Source organism: Carlito syrichta, unplaced genomic scaffold (genome assembly GCF_000164805.1).
Source record: "Carlito syrichta isolate Samal-C Ts95f unplaced genomic scaffold, Tarsius_syrichta-2.0.1 Scaffold308874, whole genome shotgun sequence".
NCBI lineage: Eukaryota > Metazoa > Chordata > Mammalia > Primates > Tarsiidae > Carlito > Carlito syrichta.
The window spans coordinates 150,807-172,161 of NW_007252970.1; the positions used below are offsets into that span (position 1 = coordinate 150,807).

The 21,355-nt window shown below is 38.7% G+C and overlaps 1 protein-coding gene across 1 annotated transcript in view; it reads right to left on the reverse strand.

Moving 5' to 3' along the window:
- Window positions 1-355: 355 nt before the first annotated feature.
- Window positions 356-21,355, reverse strand: part of LOC103268700 — a 36,783-nt gene continuing 15,783 nt past the window's right edge. The window contains exon 2 of the mRNA XM_021716688.1: window positions 356-800. Coding sequence (XP_021572363.1) covers window positions 356-800 — 445 coding nt within the window. The remainder of the gene's footprint in view (window positions 801-21,355) is intronic.

The window sequence follows — 21,355 nt, forward strand, 5'->3', positions numbered from 1 at the left end:
TCTTGCACAGTTTATCTTTTCTTGAGTTTTCAGTTACCTTTCCGTTTTTGTTCCTTAATGCACTCTGTGCCCATTGTCATTTCCTAAAGTTCCTGCTGTTTTCTGTTTTTATGGATACAAGAACTTCTGAACTATTTCGAAGGATTTTCACATGCTTTTTAAATTATATTGCAGGTTTTCTGCAAATGCTGATTTTTTTAGCTGCCCATTTATACTAAAAGATGAAGCAAAGTTAAGACTGCTGGCAAGTCTGCGTGCGGGAGCGGAGCCGGTCACTTTGCTCTAGGGTAGGTAAGTTGGTAGGGCGCAAGCCAGCCATCCTGCCGAGGGCCCCCAAATGCCACAAAGTTAGTGGCTAAACATATACCTGCAGGCGGAGGTTCAGCATCACTGAGGCCGCGAAGTAGAAGTAGGGAAAGTTCATACGCAGGCGCCAGGCCAGGTCGAAGAAGGTGAGCAGCGTGCGCGTGAGCGCCTTGGAGAAGGGGCTGGACGAGTCTCGAGCCAGCCCGCAGCGCGACAACCGCATCGCCAGGACCGACAAGGCCGACCTCGCCGCCGCCGCCATAGGCCTGATGTCGCCTCCCCTACAGTGCCCAGAGCCCAAAGACAACAGCAGGTTCCGCGGTCCCACCGACCGCGGGATAAAGAGAGATGGACGCGGGGAAATACGGGCAGGAGGCCGGCTCAGTGGTAGTAGATCAGAACTGCTCTGCAAGGCGGACGCCCTCCTTCCCCGACAGGGCTCTGGTCCTCGCGGTCGCTGGCGCCCTGCCAGGCCCCACCCCTCTCCCTGGGGTCTGCGTGGCCCAGAGGCAGTTTAGCCTGGCGGTCCCAGCCCCTGCCCCTGTCCCTGCCCCCAACCCAGAGCCCCAGTGGGGGCAGGGCTGGCTGGGCGAGGGTGGGGTGAGAGCGGGTGAGGGGCGGGGCGGGGGCGCAGGGCACGCGCTGACCGGGAAACCCGGCTTCTGACCCAAGCCGTCCTTTCTTAAGTTTTTAAATTTTAACAGAAGCAAAACGAAACTTGCCCAAAACGATAGAAAATCTCCTTCATAAGCAAGATCTTGAGCCAACTCAGAAGCGCAAACCCATTTCCTGTTGCCTCAAATCCCTTTAGGAACTTTTGCAATCCTCAACCCTGAGATAGTCAAATACACAAAACCCACAACTTTTCTGGACGTTAAAACGTGTGCATTCTGTTAGAATAATTCAAGTGACACATCAGTTTTGTTTTGGATCTTTAGTATACTTCTAACTGGGAAAGTTATTCAAACAAGTTTTTAGAAATAATTCAAAGCAGAAACATGTAAAATGATGAAAAGCAAATTTCCCACATCGCTTCATATCCCCATCCCACCCTCACCACGAACTATTATGTTTACTGTATGTACTTCTAGACTTTATGTATTGATACATTGCTCCTAGCAAATCAATACAGTACACCTAACTCACTGTCTTTGATGACTGAATATTATGCTATTGAATAACATATAATATATTGATTAATAATGGCAAGTAATATATTTCACCAGGCCCCTATTAATAGGCATTCTAAATGTTTCCAGTTTCTCCTATGCCAAAATTTGTTACAGTGAGCATCATTGTACACGTGAATTTACAAGTGGTAGAAGAGTATAAATAGCATGACCCCATCTTTATTTATAAAAATAATTACACATATATATATTTAGTGTTCAAAGTCAAAAGGTTTTACTTGTACATGTGGCTAATCAAAAAAATTTAGAAACCAGGGTTCTATACAACACTGAGTGTTAACAGTCTTAAATTTTTTTCACCAAAATGATAGGCAATAACTACATTTCATCATTGTTCTAATTTCTTTAATTATCAGTGCAGTTGAGCAATGTTTTAAAATTTCTTAATCAAAAAAATTTAGAGACCAGGGTACTATACAACACTGCGTGTTTATAGTCTTAAATTTTTTTCATCAAAATGATAGGCAATAATTACATTTCATCATTGTTCTAATTTCTTTAATTATCAGTGCAGTTGAGCAATGTTTTAAAATTTCTTAATTTTTTAATATTGTTTTTCTGATTGTTTATAAAACATTAAAACATTGTAAATATATATTATGAGAAAAGTAAAATTCCTAGGTTTACAACCCTCAGAAAGACTATTTACAGATTGGTATTTTAAAAATTAATTATACATGTATACTAACAAGCACAGACATATATACATATATAGACTCACAAATTATAAAACAAAAATTGAATCATACAAACATATGTCCCGACCATTGCCTGTAAGGATAATATACCTTGTATATCTTTCCATGCTGATACTTTATTGGCTGTGTATTATTCCTTATGGACTTAATAATTAACTGACCTTCTGCTGATGGATATTTGGATGATTTCAAATTTTTCACAATTATAAATAATGCTGAGATTAATATTTTTACAGGCACATCTTTGTTCACCTTTCTAATATTTCCCAGGGATGTATTCCTAGAGGTGAAATTCTTAGGTCAAAGGTTTTTTTCAATGAAATTTTATTTTGTTGTAGAGATGTGGAGTACAAGTAAGGATGAATTATACAAGTAGACTGCATGCTGGTCAAGTTTGGACCTCCAGCTGGCCCCCCTGTTATAGGACCGAGTACCCTTTGTGTTGTCATGTGCCCCCTCCCCTTCACCTGGCAGTGCCCAGCAGGATGGATCCCTCCTTTGTGTTAATGTTCTAAGGATTTTGATACATATTGTATCTAAGGAATTTGATACATATTGTCACACTTGTATCTATAAACACACATTCAGCAGTTCCTAACAATGGGCATTAGCGTTCTTTTAAATCTTTGACATTCTGGTAGGTGAAAAAAAGTATGTCACTATTGTTTTAGTTTGTATATTTTGACTACTAGCAAAGTTAAGTATCATTTATATGTGTATATGTCTTTGAACATTTGTATGAAAGGAACTCTCTGTCAAAAGTTTCACAGTCTAGGCCAGACTCGGTGGCTCAGCCTGTAATCCCAGCATTTTGGGAGGGCTAGGTGAGTGGATTGCTTGAGCCTGAGGGTTCGAAACCAGCCAGGCAGCTGGAGTAACTGTGAGTGTACCAGGGCACTCCAGCCTGGGCAACAGAGTGAGACTCCAACTCAAAAAAAAAAAAAAAAAAAAGGTTTTCATAGTCTTAACTTTAATAGCTATTTCCAATTCCTGTGTAAAAAGGTTGTACCAATTTCCATTCCCTCAAGCAATGTTAAAGGCCATTCACTTTTTCACCCATATTATTATGTATTATTTTTATCACTAATCTAAAAGAAAATTATTCTAATTATTTTAATTTACATATATTTGATTACTATTGTGGCCAGGGCCCTAGGAGAAATATAGAGTGGTCAAAATGACCTAAAGTAATGCATTGAACAAAAGAAATACATTCTTCTTCCTCACACTATACACTAAATATGAAACTGTAATAAGAGACCAAAGTTATTTATTTGGGAAATATACAAATTGTCTTCTGACTCTCTTTTCCCACAGTAGAGTGCATATATCTTGACTCTTCTCTCTGAACCATCCACTCTTAATATATATGAGAAGACCATAGTATAGTACTTTTTTGCACTGCTACATTAGTCTAGCGATAATAGATTAAAATATAATCTGAGGCTTTTGTGGTATAAGACCCTGAATTAAACACAAGTATTTCCCTCCCCAAAGCAAATAGAAACAATTATAAAAAAGTATAAAGTAATTCATTCATAAAAGCAGTAGAGGGGGTCAGACTAGTGGACCAAAAAGTTTGATAAGTTCTTGGAATGAATGCCAATGGGATCAAGCTGTAGGATAAATCAGAATGGAGAGCACCACAGCCCAACAAATTTCAGGAAAAAGCTACAGCAGAGGTGGAAGCCATTGTCATGGAAGAAGCACCCCCTCACTCTCCAGGTATAGAAAACGGAAACAAGACATGACATAAAATTAGATGACTATTTGAAAATCTGCTTTTTTAAACTGGCTGAATAAGTTAGGCTCCACTTCTACCACCTTTCACCCACTCCCAGTGGAGATGTGTCTCCTGGAAGAAAATGGACAGTGTTTCTCTAAAGAAATTGAGTGATGTGTATGAAAAGGGCTTGGGCCCCCAAAAGGGGGACGTGGTATTGATGCCTGGGGTGGAGTGTAAAAATAATGCAAACGTTTCCCTCTCTGAATCCATAACTACATTGGCATTGCAGATCCTCTCATCAAGAGGTGGTCTATTTCTTTTTTTCTTGAATCTGCTGTGCTACTTGCTTTAAGCAGTGGGACATTGGTGAAAATGGTGCAAGAAAAAGCTGGAAATGTGCTTATGCATTGGGGCTTGTTAGTCTTGAATACCAGCTGCCACCATGTGAGCAAACCAGATGATTAGAGGCACATGCTCCAATCATTTCTGTTGGCCCAACTCATGGCCAGCCAACCTCTAGAAGTAGTGTTACTGAGACCAACAGAAGCAACTGACTACAGACATATGTGTGAGTTCAGCTGACACAAGTAGAAGACTAGCTCAGCTGACCGCAGCCTAAATTGCCCTCTCCAAACAATCATTAACAAAATGAATGGTTGTTGTTTTAAGCTTCTAAGCTTTAAGTGGTTTGTTTCACTGCAAAAGCTACCTGGTAACCATACCCAGAACAGAGCTACTGAGTAGAAGGGAAATCAAAATGGTTTGACCCACAGTGATCTATGGTGGCAATTAATTGATCACAGGAACCCTGTGACTGAAATAGAAATTTGATCCACTTAACCTGAAGGATTTTAGCCAACAGAAAGCTGGGTCTCCATATAGAGTGTCATAGCTTCTCAGTCCGTATACCCGAGTCCCTTAAATAAAAGGAAGACTAAGTACCTTGAGGAAGGATGCTATGGAAACAATATAATTATTTACTGTAAATCTTCCTACATATCACCAAAAGGACCTGCAGCAATTTACAAAGATAACTGTTCAGAGGGGAAATAAAAATCCACACACTCTTCTGGGATTATTAGACAATGGTTCTGAGCTAGCAGTAATCCTGGGAACTCAGAGCAACACTGTTGCCCACAGTCAAAGCAAGGGCTTATGAAGGTCAAATGATAAATGACGTCTTGGTCTAAATCCAACTCACAGTGGGCCCAGTAGGTCTATAAATCCACTCTGGTAATTTCCCCAGTTGCTGGATTTACAGTTGTAATAAATATAACCAGCAACTGGCAAAACACCCCAATTGGCTCTCTGACCTGTGGAGTGAGAATTTTTATGATAGGAAGGGCCAGGTGAAAGCCTGAAACGTACTTTCCCTTCTAATTATAGCAGTAATAGCAAACACATGCATAGCACTTATTATGTGCCAAACACTTTTCCAAGCAGTTTACATATTTTAACACATTATTCCTCAAAATAGCACACTACAAGGTAGGTGCTATTAATGTACACATCTTACAGAATAGGAAATTAAAGTATTGAAAGCTTAAGTAACTTGCCTAAGGTCACTAGTTAGTAGTTGGTAGACCTGGACTTTAAACCAGAGACTGGCTTCAAAGTCCATGCTCTTAACTGTTGTGCTGTACTGTCAAAATTGTCAACCAAAATCAATACTACATGCACAGGGGACTCAGAAAATAGGGTCACCAGCAAGACTTTAAAAATTAAGGGGAAGTGATCCCTATCACATCCCCTTTTGATGGACCTGTTTGACTAGTGCAGAATACAGTACAGTGGGATCTTGAATTAGAAGTTGTATATATGGACTGGCCTTGAGCAGGTCCCGAAAACACAGCAAAGGTGCATGAGCAGTGGCTCACACTCCCAGTATTCCACACCTACCACACTGCCTTCCCTTTCTTAACCCACACTTATGGTTTCATGGGACTACTATGGGCTCAATTCAGCCCCCACCAAATTCATATGTTGAAATCCTAACCCCAGAATCTCAGAATGTGACTGTATTTAGAGATAGGGTTTGTTTTTTTCTAAATTTTTATTTTAAAGATGTGGGGTACAATTCAGGGTTAGGTATACAAATGTTCATTATGCAGGTACCCTTGTTGATGAGCTGTGCCCCCTCCTCTGGCAGTTTCCCTCAACTGCCAATCCCACCCTCCCTGCCCTGGTAGTTTCACACAACTGCCAATCCCTTTCTTATAGTATTATGGTAATTGTCCAAGGTCCTCTTAAGAGTGAGAACATACGGTGTTGTGTTCTTTGTTTCTGTGATAGAGAACTGAGTATGATAGACTCTAAATCCATCCAAGTTGCTGCAAAGCCCATATGCCTGTCTTTCTTTATGGCTGCATAATATTGTATATATGTACCACATTTTTTTATCCAGTCCAGTTTCGATGGGCAGCATGGTTGGATCCATGTCTTTTGCTATTTTGAATAGTGCTGTTAGAGATAAGGTTTTTAAAGAGATAATTAAGGTTAAATGGGATCATTGGGGTAGGGCCAAATCCAACATGACTGGTGTTCCTATAAGAAGAGGAGATTAGGACACAGAGAGGTACAAAGGGAAGACCATGTGAAGACACATGGAGAAGACAGTCATTGACATGCCAAGGAAAGAGACCTTCAGAAGTGTCTTTGTCCATTCCTGCCACTATAACAAAATACCTTAGGCTGGGTAATGTATAAATAATGGAAATTTATTTCTCACAGTTCTGGAGGATGGGAAGACTAAGATCAAAGTGTTGGAAAATTCAGTGTCTGATGAGGGCCTGATCTCTACTTCCAAGATATCACCTTGAACACTGTGTCCTCACATGGTAGAAGGGACAGAAGGGCAAAAGGGCTTATCTAGTTCCCTGAGTCCTTTTATAAGGCACTAATCCCATCTGTGAGGACAGAGCCTGCATGGTCTAATCACTTCCTAACGGCACCACCTCTTAATACTGCTGCATTAGGGATGGTTAATGTTCAACATGAATTCTGGAGGGGACACAAATGTTCAAATCACATCAAGAAGAAACCAACCTAGCTGACACCTTGATCTTGAACTTCTGGCCTCCAGAACTCTGGGAAAATAAATTTCCATTTTTTAAGCTGCCTGTAAAACTTCCTATCCATAGTACTTGGTTGTGGCAACCCTAGCAAACTAATACAGGGACCTCTCTATAACTAGCTGTTTGGAGAGTAGAATATTCAAATTTATTTTAACACATTTCTATATGACATAAAGGCACCAGCCAGAAACACATTGTTGTAGATTATATCCCCACATAGGAGTAGACCGGAAAGTCAATGAAGAAGAAACATTTTTCCTTATAACATAATTACAAGTGGTATATCTGGTTGTTCACTTTGCTTGGAAGAAGAAATGGCCTAAGTTACAGCTCTATGCTGTTTGATGTTCAGAAACTTGGAAAGAGCAAGGAAGTTTGGGAGAAGTGGTATATGGTGAACCTCTAGGAATGGTGAATGCTCCATATAAATGCTCACAGTGGGCATCAACAGTCATGGAGGCTCTCAATAATCATGTGAACAAGATGGCCTGCATTAGAATGTCAATCAGCTTCTTTTCCTAACTATACTGAAGTTTACTCAAGAAGGCTATGTACAAAGTATCCATGGTTGCAGGAATGAAGGCTCTGCATGGGCTCAGTTAAATGAACTTCCCCCCACCAAAGTTGATCTAGCTACTATAATAGTTGAGTTTTCATTCCCAACCTGACAACGGTAGAGGCCAAACCCCCAATATGTATCATTTCCTTGTAGGGGAGGGATAGGAGGCTACAATCAGCCATCTGGTGACAGGTTGATCACATTTGTTCCCTTCCATTGTGCAGGGGACTGCAATATGAATTTGACTTCCCTACCTGCAACACTTTAACCAGCACCACTTTTGTGGGCATACTCACAATTAGGATAGCCCACACAATACTGCTTCCAACTAAGGAAGTTTTTTTAAGCAGTAGAAGGCAAGAAAGGGTTCAACAGAACTTATACTAGTCATATCTTATTCTTCATCATCCAGAATAGTGTATTGCCTATTTAACACCCACTTGCACAGATTTTCTTTCTGTCACCTCGATTTTGTCCTCTGCTGATTTACAGGTTTGATTAGCTAAGGGAAGACCACGTCTACATGTAGAAACAACAATCACAATCACACCATTGAATTGGATGTTGACACTGCAACCTATTTTCAGCTACTCATATCACTGGACCAACAAGCAAAATATAAATTTGATTGATGTGATTGATCCTGTTACCCAGAGTACAATTGATTATTCTTACACAATGCAAGCAGGTAGAACTAAGTACAAGATTCTGGGGATCCTCCTAATATTGTCATATTCAGTGATAAAAGTTAACAAAAGGTTACAGCAACATCTGATATACAGGACCACCAAGGGCTCAAATCTCTCAGTAATGAAGATTTTCCCTAGACCATCAGGCAAAGATAATTTGATAGTTAAAAGATTGATTGAGGGCAAAGGAAAATAGAATGGGTAGTGGAAGAAAGAAATTACATAACCACTGGCTATAGCCTTGTTACTTGTTTCAAAAACAAGATGGAAGTAGCTGTTCATATTTTCTTTTTTACACGTTTTGCCGTGTGTGTGTGTGTGTGTGTGTGTGTGTGTGTGTGTGTATGTGTGTACAGGGTATTTTCTTCACCCTGCCCCCTTATATATGTTGATCAATGACAGTTAAACTTCATCATTTAGTCCATAAAGTACAGAATATTAACAAAGGACTGTGATGACTTAAAGAGGAATGAACATTGTTCAGCAAACATGAATTTAGAGCTGGATGCAATTACTTACAAGACTTTGGGTATCCCCTTTTGGGGAGAAGTTGAGTGTGATTTGTTTTGTACAAGGTTTAGTTTTACTGTGTTAGGTGCAGCATGTTTTGTTGCTGTTGTTGCTATTTAGAATTTTAAATGTGGAAAAATTGTACAGGCGCCCATCATTGTTTGAATCTAATCTGTTGCTATAAATGTTGGATACCAAATCATTTTATTCATATTTTATTAATTTAAATGAGAAAAATAATAATATATACACAGCTTATCCAAACCAGCTTTCCCAAATATCATTAAAACACCTTTAAATGTATGTATTGCACCGAAGTTTTCTGTGTAAAATAAAGCATTTAGCCCAACTATTTATTATTTATTTATATTGTTTATATTTAAGGTATACAACCCAATGTTTCTTGATGTTTTGATATACATAGTGAAATAGTTACTTTAGCCAAGCAAATTAACATACCCGTCATCTCACATGGTTTGATTCCCCCCTTTTTGTGGTAAGAGCAGTTAAAATATACTCTCTTAGCAAAATTTAGTATACAATATAATATTATTAACTATAGTCCTCACGCTATACATTTGATTTCTAGACTTACTCATTTTATGTAATTGCAACATTGTATCCTTTGATTTACATCTCCCTATTTCCTTCTCTCCCTGCTTCTAGTCACCAGTATTCTATTTTCTATTTCTATGTATTTGACTATTTTTTTTGGTTCCACATGAAAGTGAGATCATACAGTATTTCTCTTTCTGTGTCTGGCTTTTATCACTTAGCATAATGTCTACCAGGTTCATCCATACTGTCACAGCCTTCTTTTTTAAGTCTGAATAATATTTATATATTACACATACATGTATATATATAATATAACGGTTTATTTGTCCATTCATTCGGCAACAAACACAGGCTGTTGCCATATTATTTTGGCTATTGTGAATAATGCCACGGTGAACATGGGAAGGCAGAGATTTCCACGAGGTGTCGATTTAATTTCCTTTCATACCTAAAAGAGGGATTGCTAGGTCATATGGTAGTTCTATTTTAATTTTTTAAGGCAGCTTCATCCTGTTTTCCCCAGTGATTGTAACAATTTACATTCCCACCAGCAGTGTGCAAGAATTTTCTTTTCTTCACATCCTTGCCAACATTTATCTCTTGTCTTTTTGATAATAGCCATCCTAACAAGTATGAGGTTGTATCTTATTGTGGTTTTGATTTGCGTTTCCCTGATAATTAATGATGTTGACCACCTTTTCATATATCTGTTGGCAATTTTTATGTCTTCTTTGGAGAAATATCTATTCAGACCCTTTGTCCAATTTTAAAATCAGGTTATTAGTATTTTTGCTATTGAATTCTTTAAGATTCTTATATATTTTGGATATGAACCTTTAATCAGATATATGAATTGCAAATATTTTCTCCCAGTCCATAGGTTGCCTTTTCATTTTGTTCATTGTCTCTTTTGCTGTGCAGAAGTTCTTTTGTTTAAAATAGTCCTACTTATTTCTGCTTTTGTTGGTGTGATAATCAAAAAATCATTGCCAAGACCAATGTCGAGGGACTTTTCCTATAATTTTTCTTCTAGGAGTTTTATAGTTTCAGGTTTTATGTTTAGGTCTTTAATCCATTTTAAGTTGACTTTTATGGTGTAAGATAAGGGTCAAATTTCATTCTTTTGCATGTGGATGTTTAGTTTTCTCAGCATCATTTATTGAAGAGACTATCCCTTCTCCATTGCATCTTCTCAGTGCCTTTGGTGAAAACTAGTTGACCATATAGCTTGAATTTACTTCCAGATTCTTTATTCTGTTCCATTGGTCTGTATGTCTATTTTTGTGCCAGTACCATATTGTTTTGATTACTATAGCTTTGTAATAAATATAATATGAAATCAGAAAGTGTGATACCTCCAACTTTGTTTTTCCTTCTCAAGACTGTGTTGGCTATTCAAGGTCTTTTGTAATTTCATACAAATGTTAGAATTGTTTTACTATTTCTGATGCATCCCATGCCATTGGAATTTTGATGGGGATTATACTGAATCTGTATATCATTTGAGGTGGTGTGGACATTTTAACTATATTGATTATTTTAGTCCATGAACATGAGATACCTTTCTCTTTATTTCTGTTGTCTTTGTTTTTTTCTTTAGTGTTTTATGGTTGTCAACATATAGATCTTTCACTTCCTTGTTTAACTTTATTCCTAAGTATTTTATTCTTTTTGATGCTATCATAAATGGGATTGTTTTCTTTATTTCTTTTTTAGATAGGTCCTTATTGGTGTAAGGAAATGAACCTGGCTGAATGCAGTGACTCACACCTGTCATCCCAGCACTTTGGGAGGTTGGGGCAGAGGGATCACTTGAGGCTAGGAGTTTCAGACCAACTTGAGCAACACAGTGAGATCCCCATCTCTACAAACCTTTAAAAAAATATAATTAGCTGGATGTGGTAGTGTGTACCTGTAGTCCTAGAGGATGAGACAGGAGGATCTTTTGAGCCCAGGAGTTTGAGGCTGCAGTGAGCCATGATCATGCCACTGTACTCCAGTCTGAGTGACGGAGCAAGACCCCATCTCTCTCTAAAAAAGAAAAAAAAAAAGAAAATAGAGAGATGGATGATAGGTAGATAGATAGATAGATAGATAGATAGATAGATAGATAGAAATGGACCTCATTCTGTATGTTGATTTTGTATCCTACAATTTTACTGAATTCATTTATTAGTTCTAACAGTTCTTTGTGGAATCTTTAGAGTTTTCTACATATAGGATTTTGTTATCTGCAAATATGGATAATTTTACTATTTTCATTACGATTTGGATACCTTTTTTCTTCTTTTTGTCTGATTGCTCTGGCTAGTTCTTCCGATACTATGCTTAATGGAAGTGGCAAGAGTGGGTTCCTTGCCTTGAACTTCATCTTAGAGGAAAAGTTGTTAGTTTTTTCCCATTGGTTATGATGTTAGCTGTGGGCTTTTCATAAATGGTCTTTATTATGTTTAGAAAATTTCCTTTTATATCTAATTTATTGAATTTTTAATCAAAAAAAGATGTTGAACTAAGTCAAATGTTTTTTCTGTGTCTATTGAGATGATCAAGTGGAAAAGCATATTCCATGCAAATGATAACCAAAAGAGAGCAGGTGTGGCTATACTTATATCAGACAAAATAGATTTTAAGTCAAAAGCTGTCACAAAGGACAAAGAAGGTCATATATATACATATGCACCCAGTGTTGGAACACCTAAGTATATAAAGCAAATATTAACAAAACCAAATAAATAGGCAACAATACAATAATACTATGGGACTTCAATATCCCACTTTCAACAATTGATAGATCATCTAGACAGAAAATCAATTTTTAAAAAGTGGACTTCAACTACACTCTAGACTAAATGGACCTAACAGATATATACAGAGCATTTCACCTCAGTAGAACACTCATTCTTCTCAAGAGCACATGAAACATTTTCCAAGATAGAGCATATGTTAGGCCACAAAACAAGTTTTAATACATTTAAGAAGACTGAAATAACATCAAGCACCTTTTCTGACCACAATGATGTGAAACTAGAAATAAATAACAGGAAGAAAATGTGCAAATATGTGGAAATTAAACTACATGCTTTTGAATAGCCAATGGGTAAAAGAATAAATCAAAAGGGAAAGTTTAAAATGTCTTCAGACAAATGGTAACACAGCATTCAAAAACGTAAAAGGATGCAGCAAAACCAGTTCTAAGAGGGAAGCTTAAAGCAACAAGCTCCTACATTAAAAAAGAATAAATATCTCAAATAAACTACCCAATCTTATACCTTGAGGAACTAGGAAAAAAACTAAAACTAAACCCAAAGTTAGCAGAAGGAAGAGAATAATAAAAATTAGAGCAGAAGCAAATCAAATGAAGAACTGGAAAGCTATAAAAAGTCAACAAAACTAAGAGCTAAATTTTTTTAAAATTGGCAAACCTTACCTAGACTAACTAAGGAAGAAAATAAAGAAGACACAAATAAACACAATCAGAAATGAAAGTGGAGACATTACAATGGGTGCCGTGGAAATAAAAAGTATTATAAAGGACTATTATGAACAATTATGTGCCAATAATTGGATAATCTAGGGGAAATGAAATGAATAAAATTCTAGAAACATACAACCTCCCAAAATCGAATTAGGAAGAAATAGGAAGCCTGAACAAGTCAATAACAAAAAAAGAGACTGAAGTGGTTATTAAAAACCTCTCAACAAATAAGAGCCTAGGACCAGATGACTTCATGGCTGAATTCTACCAAGCTTTCAAAGGAGAATTTAATACTGATCCTTTTTAAGAAGAAGAACAAGGAGGAGGAGGAGGAGGAGGAGGAGGAGGGGAAAACACTTTCAAATTCATTTTATGAGGCCAACATCACCCTGATACTAAAACAAGACAAAGACACAACAAGAAATCTACAAGCCAACATCTCTGATGAACATTGATGCAAAAATCCTCAATAAAATGCCGGCTAATTCAGTTCAGCAGCACATAAAAAGATTACACATCTAGTTATTTACTATTCAATAAATTCACTAATGTGTTTGTGTGAAGTATGTGATAATACTATATACAGTATAAAATATAAATTACATTCTCATTCCACACTGTAACAAATACATTCTGTAATGTAAATGTAGGGTCAAGTTTTATGTCTGCATTTTAATTTGCTTTATTTTAAAAATTATCATATGCATAATATAATGTCACAGTAATCAAACAGTGGGATATTGAAAAAGAGATAAACAGACATATCAGTGGAAGACAATAGAGAGCCCAGAAATAGACCTGTACACATATGGCTAATTGATTTTTTACAAAGATGAATAAGTAATTGAATGGAAGGATAGCCTTTCAACAGATATACTGAAATAATTTAACATCAATAGGCAAAAAAAAAAAAAAAAAGAAAAAGAAAAATAGAAACTTGACCGAAAAATAACACCTTATTTAAAAATTAATTCAAATTGAATTATAAATCTAAATGTAGGCTGGTGCAGTAGCTCATGCCTGTAATCCCAGCACTTTGGGAGGCCAAGGTGGGAGGATTGCTTTAGCCCAGGAGTTCAAGGCCAGCCTGGGCAACATAGCAAGACTTTGTCTCTACAAAATTTTTTTTTAAATTAACAAGGCGTGATGGCATACATCTGTAGTTTCAGCTCCTCAGAAGGCTGAGGCAGGAGGATCACTTCAGCCCAGAAGTTTGAGGCTGCAGTGAGCCATGCCATTGCACTCCAGCCTGAGCAACAGAGTGAGACTCCAACAAATAAATAAAATAGAAATGTAAAACACAAATTATAAAACTCTTAGAATAAAACACAGGGAAAAGTGTGTGTGACCTGGGGTTCTGCAAAGGATTATTGGACATGGCACAAAAGCACAATCCATATAAGAATTATAAATTGAACTTGATCAAAATGTAAAACTTGTGCACTATAAAAGACATGGTTAAGGGAATGAAAAGACATGATATCGTATGAGATTTTACCCTACTTATCAAAATTAACCTGTTACTGTTTTGTGGATACTGACAAAAGACATGGGACTGAATCAAAAGTCATTCTGGCAAAATCAGTGGCTGGGGATCAGCATGATCACATACTAGTAACCCATGCTCCCACTGGTAACCCATTATCCCCAAGTCCCGTGTTGATTGTGCAAAGAACCTGTCATGGATAGGCATACACAGTGGGCTACATTCTAGGAGAGGAACAGTGAACCTAGGTAATTCATTGCTTTTTATAAAAAGTGGAAACAAGCCCTGTCTGCTTGAGAGAAGACATCATCATATCCCTCAAGGCTGCTTTCAGTAATACAAATACAATCCTGAGAAATGACCAGATAGAGAGCAGTCAGGGTCTTCCAGTCTTGACATAACTAGCAAAAAATGTGCAAGAATACTCATAGCCTACAGTGAATTGCCTCTTCCAACAAGCCAACCATCAGCCCAACACATTCTTGGCCAAATTTGAATTTATACTTGACTATGCCACTCTGATTAATCTGGCCAACAGAATCTGGGACCAAATCTATTAAATTAGTCTCACAAACTATTAACATTTTTGAAAGAACTCCTCGCTTCAAGACGAGTCCACCTTGTAGTGACCCCATCTATGAATCTCAGGGTCCTGGTCTCATCTAACTCTAAATAAGTACTCGGGAAATCACTGGGTTTTCTTTCAGACAGTAAGGATGTAGTCTAAGGCCAGTCTATTATCCATTACAACCCACATATGGGAGTTTAGACTATTCTGATGATCTTTTGTGTCATGGCCAATAACTACAAGAGGTAACAGATTAACCATAAAGCAATCCTTGCTATCACATTGGGTTAAGTTAAAAAAGAAAAAAGCAATCCCCTCTCCCAAAGGAGACACATTCGGTGGCCCACTCTCCCCCACATAGAAACATATAACCCAAAGGGGCACAGTTTAGGATTTGTCACCATTACAATGGTTTGATTAAGCCACATGGGCAGTGTCCCTAAGTATTTGCATCTTCAGTCTTCTTACGTGGTATAACCCAAGGCCACTCAGGTGTCAAGAGAAACATACAAATCTGCATTAGATTGAAACAATGTTGCACCAGATCATGTGTCTTTACATGTTCGCTTTCCAGAGCTGCCATTGATGACATCAGGAATAACAAAATAGTTCCAGATCAGTCACACCCACACGAGTTTTTCTATTTTTATAGTCCATGGATGGGGATTACAAACTCGGCAGCGGGTCAGATTGTCTGCACAGCTGCTGCTTGACTCAGGTGGTGATTGGGGTTGGACCTAGGGAGCAAACAGAGCATTAATTGCTCCGCCCCTAATCCTTGTATCACTGAAAATCTAAGGTGTTCTTTCTCACAGTATCAAGGTTGGCACTTTCCCTCCATTGCCACATAATTGATGTGTCCATCTCGATACCTATAGATTTTCTTCAATCACCCCCTACTTGCTTACAGACTTTTATTCTGATTTTTGCACAGAAGGCAGTCAAGAGGTCCCTTTCTAGGGGCAGCCACATTCAGCGACCGAATTGCCCTACTAAGATGTGTGGACCAAGTGGAAGTAGAGTCAGAAATCATTACAACACTCAACAACATCCGATACCAGTGATCAGCAGCTTGAATTTAGTTAGTCTGACAGAGAGCAGACGCTTACTGTATGTGCAGCTCTGTGAGTGACCCAGACAGTCCCATCAGCATTGACAATTTGCTTCTACAGTTATCATCCCAAGGAGAGGTGTCTTTGCAGACTAAAAGACTAGATCATTGGCAACAACACCAAATAAGTAAAAATATAACAAATGTTATCAAGGGAAGTGCTGTTCAGCCTTATGAGAACAAGGCTGAATTGTTGAATTCTGCCCACTGAGCAGAAGATGATAACACTGCAGTCAGGGCTGTTGATTTGGAAGATTCTGACTTGCCAACCAGCAGGGCACCTTTTATACAGTGCAATCTCTGAACATCAGAAGATAAAGGCATTCACACTAAGTGCTGACCTCCATCCCACCCCCATGATGACAAATGGCAGTGGAGTTTGTCCCAGTAGCACTTCTCTACTTGCGTCAGTGCTCTAAACAGGAGAATTTCCTCTGAAGTTTTACGAGCATTTATAGTACAAACATTTAACATACCAATTTCCTTTTGTGTTCTCACAACAGTAGATTGTGAAGGAAGATCCCACCCAAAAAGTCACTTAAACTGTGACCTTTCTCAGAGCAAAACACTGAGAGTTTTACCCACACCCTATCAGTTGAATTCAAACTTTTTGGTTCCCTATGTGAGCACAGAACAAGAAGTTTAACACCTGCACTTCAGAAGTTACAACAGAGGCTACCAGGAGTTTGTATTATCCCCTAGCCAGGAGTCCTAAGCATGGTAGGGAGAACAGGAAGAGCAGAGAGGACTGGAGTAGGCCAGCCTGTGGAGAGTGGCAGGAGCCATCAGGGAGGGTCCTAGCCTCAGGAGGGTTGCCACCTACTCAGGAGCTCTTCCTTTCGACCTCCTTACATGCCATAGCTCTACCCTAGAGAGCTCAATGCCAATGACCACTTCTGTGCCCAGTTCCCTCTCCTGCCATAGGACTGGGTAGGATGGTGACTTAGATGCCTGTTTTCAACAGAGGCATACATGTTTGAGCCCCTCTCCCCCGGTTTCTCTGCATACTTTTATTTTGTTCTCTAAAGCACCTGAAATTAAAGTAGAGGAGGAAGGAGAAAGGCCGCAGGGAGTGTGGAGGGAGAGAGTAGCTCTGCCTCAGTAAACAAGGCTTTTCATTTACTTGCAGTTTGGAGTGGCTGCCCACTTGGGCTCATCAAATTAACTTCTAATGTTTTCCGTCTACCTAAAGCTTTACATCCTCATTTCTGATACTATTTATTTCAGTTTTGATGACCATTTGGCTCAGCAACCATAGTCATATTCCCTTTTAGAGCTCTGGGGCTTGCTGTCCCATGTTGATGAGCCTATTTCTTCCTCTGCCTACCCAGAAGACAGGGATCCAGTACTAAGATATCAATCAGATGACTTGTTTCAATTTTACTTCTTGTCATTTAGCTCCTAACGTTCATTAGCAGGTAGGACAATGGAGATCTCTACTCCTTTACATTTGCCTATTGTTTGATCAAGAGAAGTCACCACTACATCTCAGAATGTCTTCTCATATTCCCTAATCTGCTGTGTATGGGCATTCATCCTTTCTTTTCCAGAAATCCATGTCTCTGTCAGTATCTCATCCTCATTGTCAAACTGTCGATCACTGTGCAAGATCTAAGAGTTTATTCTCCTTATAAACTAACAAGTTAGCCTGTTATTGTTTCACAGATGCTGGTAGAGGACATAAGACTACAGAATCAAAGACAAGGGCTTTATTATTCCCTGAAAAAGGAGTAACCAGAGTCTGTGTGATTCTCGTGCCAATCCCCATGCACCTCAAGTCCCATTGGAGTGATGCAAAGGGGCCAGCACAGGTGCCTGCACATGCAATGAACTGTGTTATAAGAGAAGAACACTGACATCTGGATGTCATTTTAAAATGGATAAAGAAGGAACTGAGCTTGGGGGGTTCATTGCTTTCATAACAAGCAGAAGCAAGTCTGCTGTTTTCCTCACTCCTCAAGGTGGTTCACAGCAAACACAACCCTGAGAAATAACCAGTGTAAAGAGTGGTTGGGGACTTAACTGGCAAGAATGTGCAGGGATACACGTGGCCCATGGTGAATTGCCTCCCCCAACAGACATAGACCAGGAAAAAATATTGCAAATCACATATCTAAGCAAGCACTTGTGTCCAGAATATATAAAGAACTCTCAAAGTACAACAGCAAAAGAACAACCCAGCTTAAAAGTGAGCAAAATACTCAAACCGAAGCTTCACCAAAGAAAAAATACCAGTAGAAAATAAGCACATAAAAAGATGTACATGACCAGGCGTGGTGGCTCAAACCTGTAATCCCAGCACTTTGGGAGACCAAGGTGAGGAGATTGCCTGAGCCCACGGGTTTGAGAACAGCCTGGACAGCTTGGTGAGACCTCATCTCTACAATAAATCAAAAAATTAGCTGGGCGTGGTAGCACGTGCCTGTAGTTCCGGCTACTTGGAAGGCTGAGGTGGAAGGATCGCCTGTGCCCAGGAGGTTGACACTGGGGTGGCCGTGAGTGTGCCACTGCACTCCAGCCTGGGCAACGGAGTGAGACTCCAACTCAAAAAAAAAAAAAAAAAAAAGAAAGAAAGAAAGAAACAGAAAAGATATTCAACATCTTTCCATTAGGAAAATAAACATTCAAACCACTATTAGATACCACTACACACCTATTAGAATGGCTAAAATAAAAAACAACACCAAATGCTGGCAAAGATTTGGAACAGCCAAAACTCTCAAATATTGTTGGTGGTAATATAAAATGGTACAGCTACTCTGGAAAACAGTTTGACAGTTTCTTATAGAGTTAAGCATACACCTACCACATGACCCAGCAATCCCACTCCTAGGAGGTTACCTAGTGAATTGAAAATATGTATAGCAGCTCAATTTATAATTGCTAAAACCTCGAAGCAACCCAAATATCATCCTACCAGTGAATGAATAAACAAACACTGGTATATCCATACAACGAAATAATACTCAGCAATAAAAAGGAATGAGCTATTGATATAGTTAACAACTTGAATGAGCCTCAAAGGCAGTATGCTGAGTGAGAGAAGCTAGTCTCAAAAGGCTGGATACTATGATTCCATTTCTATGGCTTTCTTGAAAAGACAAAACTAGAATGTTGGGGAGAAGTTCAGTGGTTGCCAGAATGCACTGGTGGGGAGGATATGACTGTAAAAGACTACAAAAAGGAGTCTTTTGGGGGGTAATGGAACTGTTCTGTAACCTGATTGTTAAAATTCATACAACTATATGTCCCCCCCCTGCAAAATAAAAGTTTTCCCTAGCTTCTCTTGCCACTAAGATGTGGACAGGACAGGTTCTGCCAATCAGATGCAACTGCACTAGACTTTGATTTAAAACTAAGTTTAACGTAGACAGAAGAAAGGCGCAGGGACTCTGTGTAGCAGCAGAGTCAAACATGCCATTTAGCCATGGTATTCAGTTCTTTTTCTTTTTATTAATCAATATTTTTTATTATGGTTTTGTGGGGTACAGTTAAGGGTTAGGTGTACAATTACGTTTCATTCAGGCACCCTGTTGATAAGAGGTGTTTTCCCATCCCCAGACAGATATTTGCTACTGTTAATCTCCCCCCCATAGTTTCCCAGTACTGTCAGTCATTTTCTTATAGTATTACATTGGATGTTCAAGGCCCATTATATGAGTGAGAACATGTGATACTCAGATCTTTGTTTCTGTGAGAGGTCACTCAGTATTATAGACTCTAGTTCCATCCAGGTTGCTGCGAAATTCATGATTTTCTTCTTTTTTATGGCTGCATAGCATTCCATCGTGTATATGTACCACATTTTTTTAATCCAGTCCTCTTTTGATGGGCAGCATGGTTGTTTCCAGGTTCTTGCTATTGTGAACAATGCTGTGATAAACATACGTGTGCAGGTATCTTTTTTATAGAGTGATTTGTGTTCTTCAGGGTATATTCCCAGTAGGGGGATTGCAGGATCATATGGAAGGTCAATTTTTAGAGCTTTTAGGAATCGCCACACTGCTTTCCACAGAGGTTGCACTAGTTTACACTCCCACCAACAGTGTAGAAGTGTTCCCTTTTCACCACACCCTCTCCAGCAGCTGTTATTTTTTGAGTTGTTGATAATTGCCATTCTGACTGGAGTTAGGTGGTATCTCAGTGTGGTTTTGATTTGCATCTCCCTGATGATTAGTGAGAGTGAGCATTTCTTCATGTGTTTGTTGGCTGCTCAGATGTCTTCTTTTGTGAAGTGTCTGTTCATATCTTTTGCCCATTTTATAATGGGGTTGTTTGTTTTCTTCTTTTCAGTACATTTCAGTTCCTTGTAGATCCAGGAAGTTAAACCTTTGTCAGACCTAGAGTTGGCAAATACTTTTCCCGGTCTGTAGGCTGTCTCCCTGCTCTCTTGATGGTTTCTTTGGCTTTGCAGAAGCTTGTCACTTTAATGAGGTCCCACTTGTCTATCTTATCTCTTATGACCTGTGGGTTTTGGGTTTTGTACAGGAATTGGATGCCAGTTCCGATTTCCATGAGAGTATTTCTTCCTTTTCTAAGATTCTTATGGTTTGAGGTTTTACATTTAGGTCTCTGATCCATTTGGAGTTAACCTTTGTGCATGGGGATAGATAGGGGTCCTGTTTCAGTCTTCTGCATGTGGTCAGCCAGTTTTCCCAGCACCATTTCCTGAATAGGTTCTCCTCTCCCCAGTGATAGGTGGTGGGGGCTTTGTCGAAGATGAGTTGGTTGAGAAATTGAGGTTTTGCTTCTGGAATCTCAATTCTGTTCCATTGATCTATATGCCTGTTCCTGTACCAATACCAAGCTGTTTTGATGATTGTAGCTTTATAGTAAAGTTTGAAGTCTGGTGTTGTGATACCACCTGCTTTGTTTTTTTTTTTGCTGAGGATTGTTCTGGCTATTCTTGGACGTTTGTGTTTCCATATGAATTCCTGTGTTGTTTTTTCTAGGTCTGAGAAGAATGTTGTTGGTAATTTAATGGGTATTGCACTGAATTTGTAGATTGCATTAGGTAAGATGGACATCTTCACAATGTTGATTCTTCCAATCCATGAGCATGGGATATTTATCCATTTGTTCGTGTCAGCTTTGATTTCTTTGAGCAGTGTTTTGTAATTTTCATTGTAAATGTCTTTCACGTCTCTGGTTAGGAAGATGCCAAGGTATTTCTTTTTTGTGTGTGGCTATTGTGAATGGAATTGTGTTTTTTATTTGGGTTTCTGTTTGTTTATTATTGGTGTAGAGAAATGCGATTGTCTTTTGTACATTTATTTTGTATTCTGAGACTTTGCCAAAGGCCTTTATCAATGTAAAGAGGCCTTTGACAGATTCTCTTGGGTTTTCAAAGTACACAATCATATCATCTGCAAAGAGAGATAACTTGACTTCCTCTTTTCCTATTT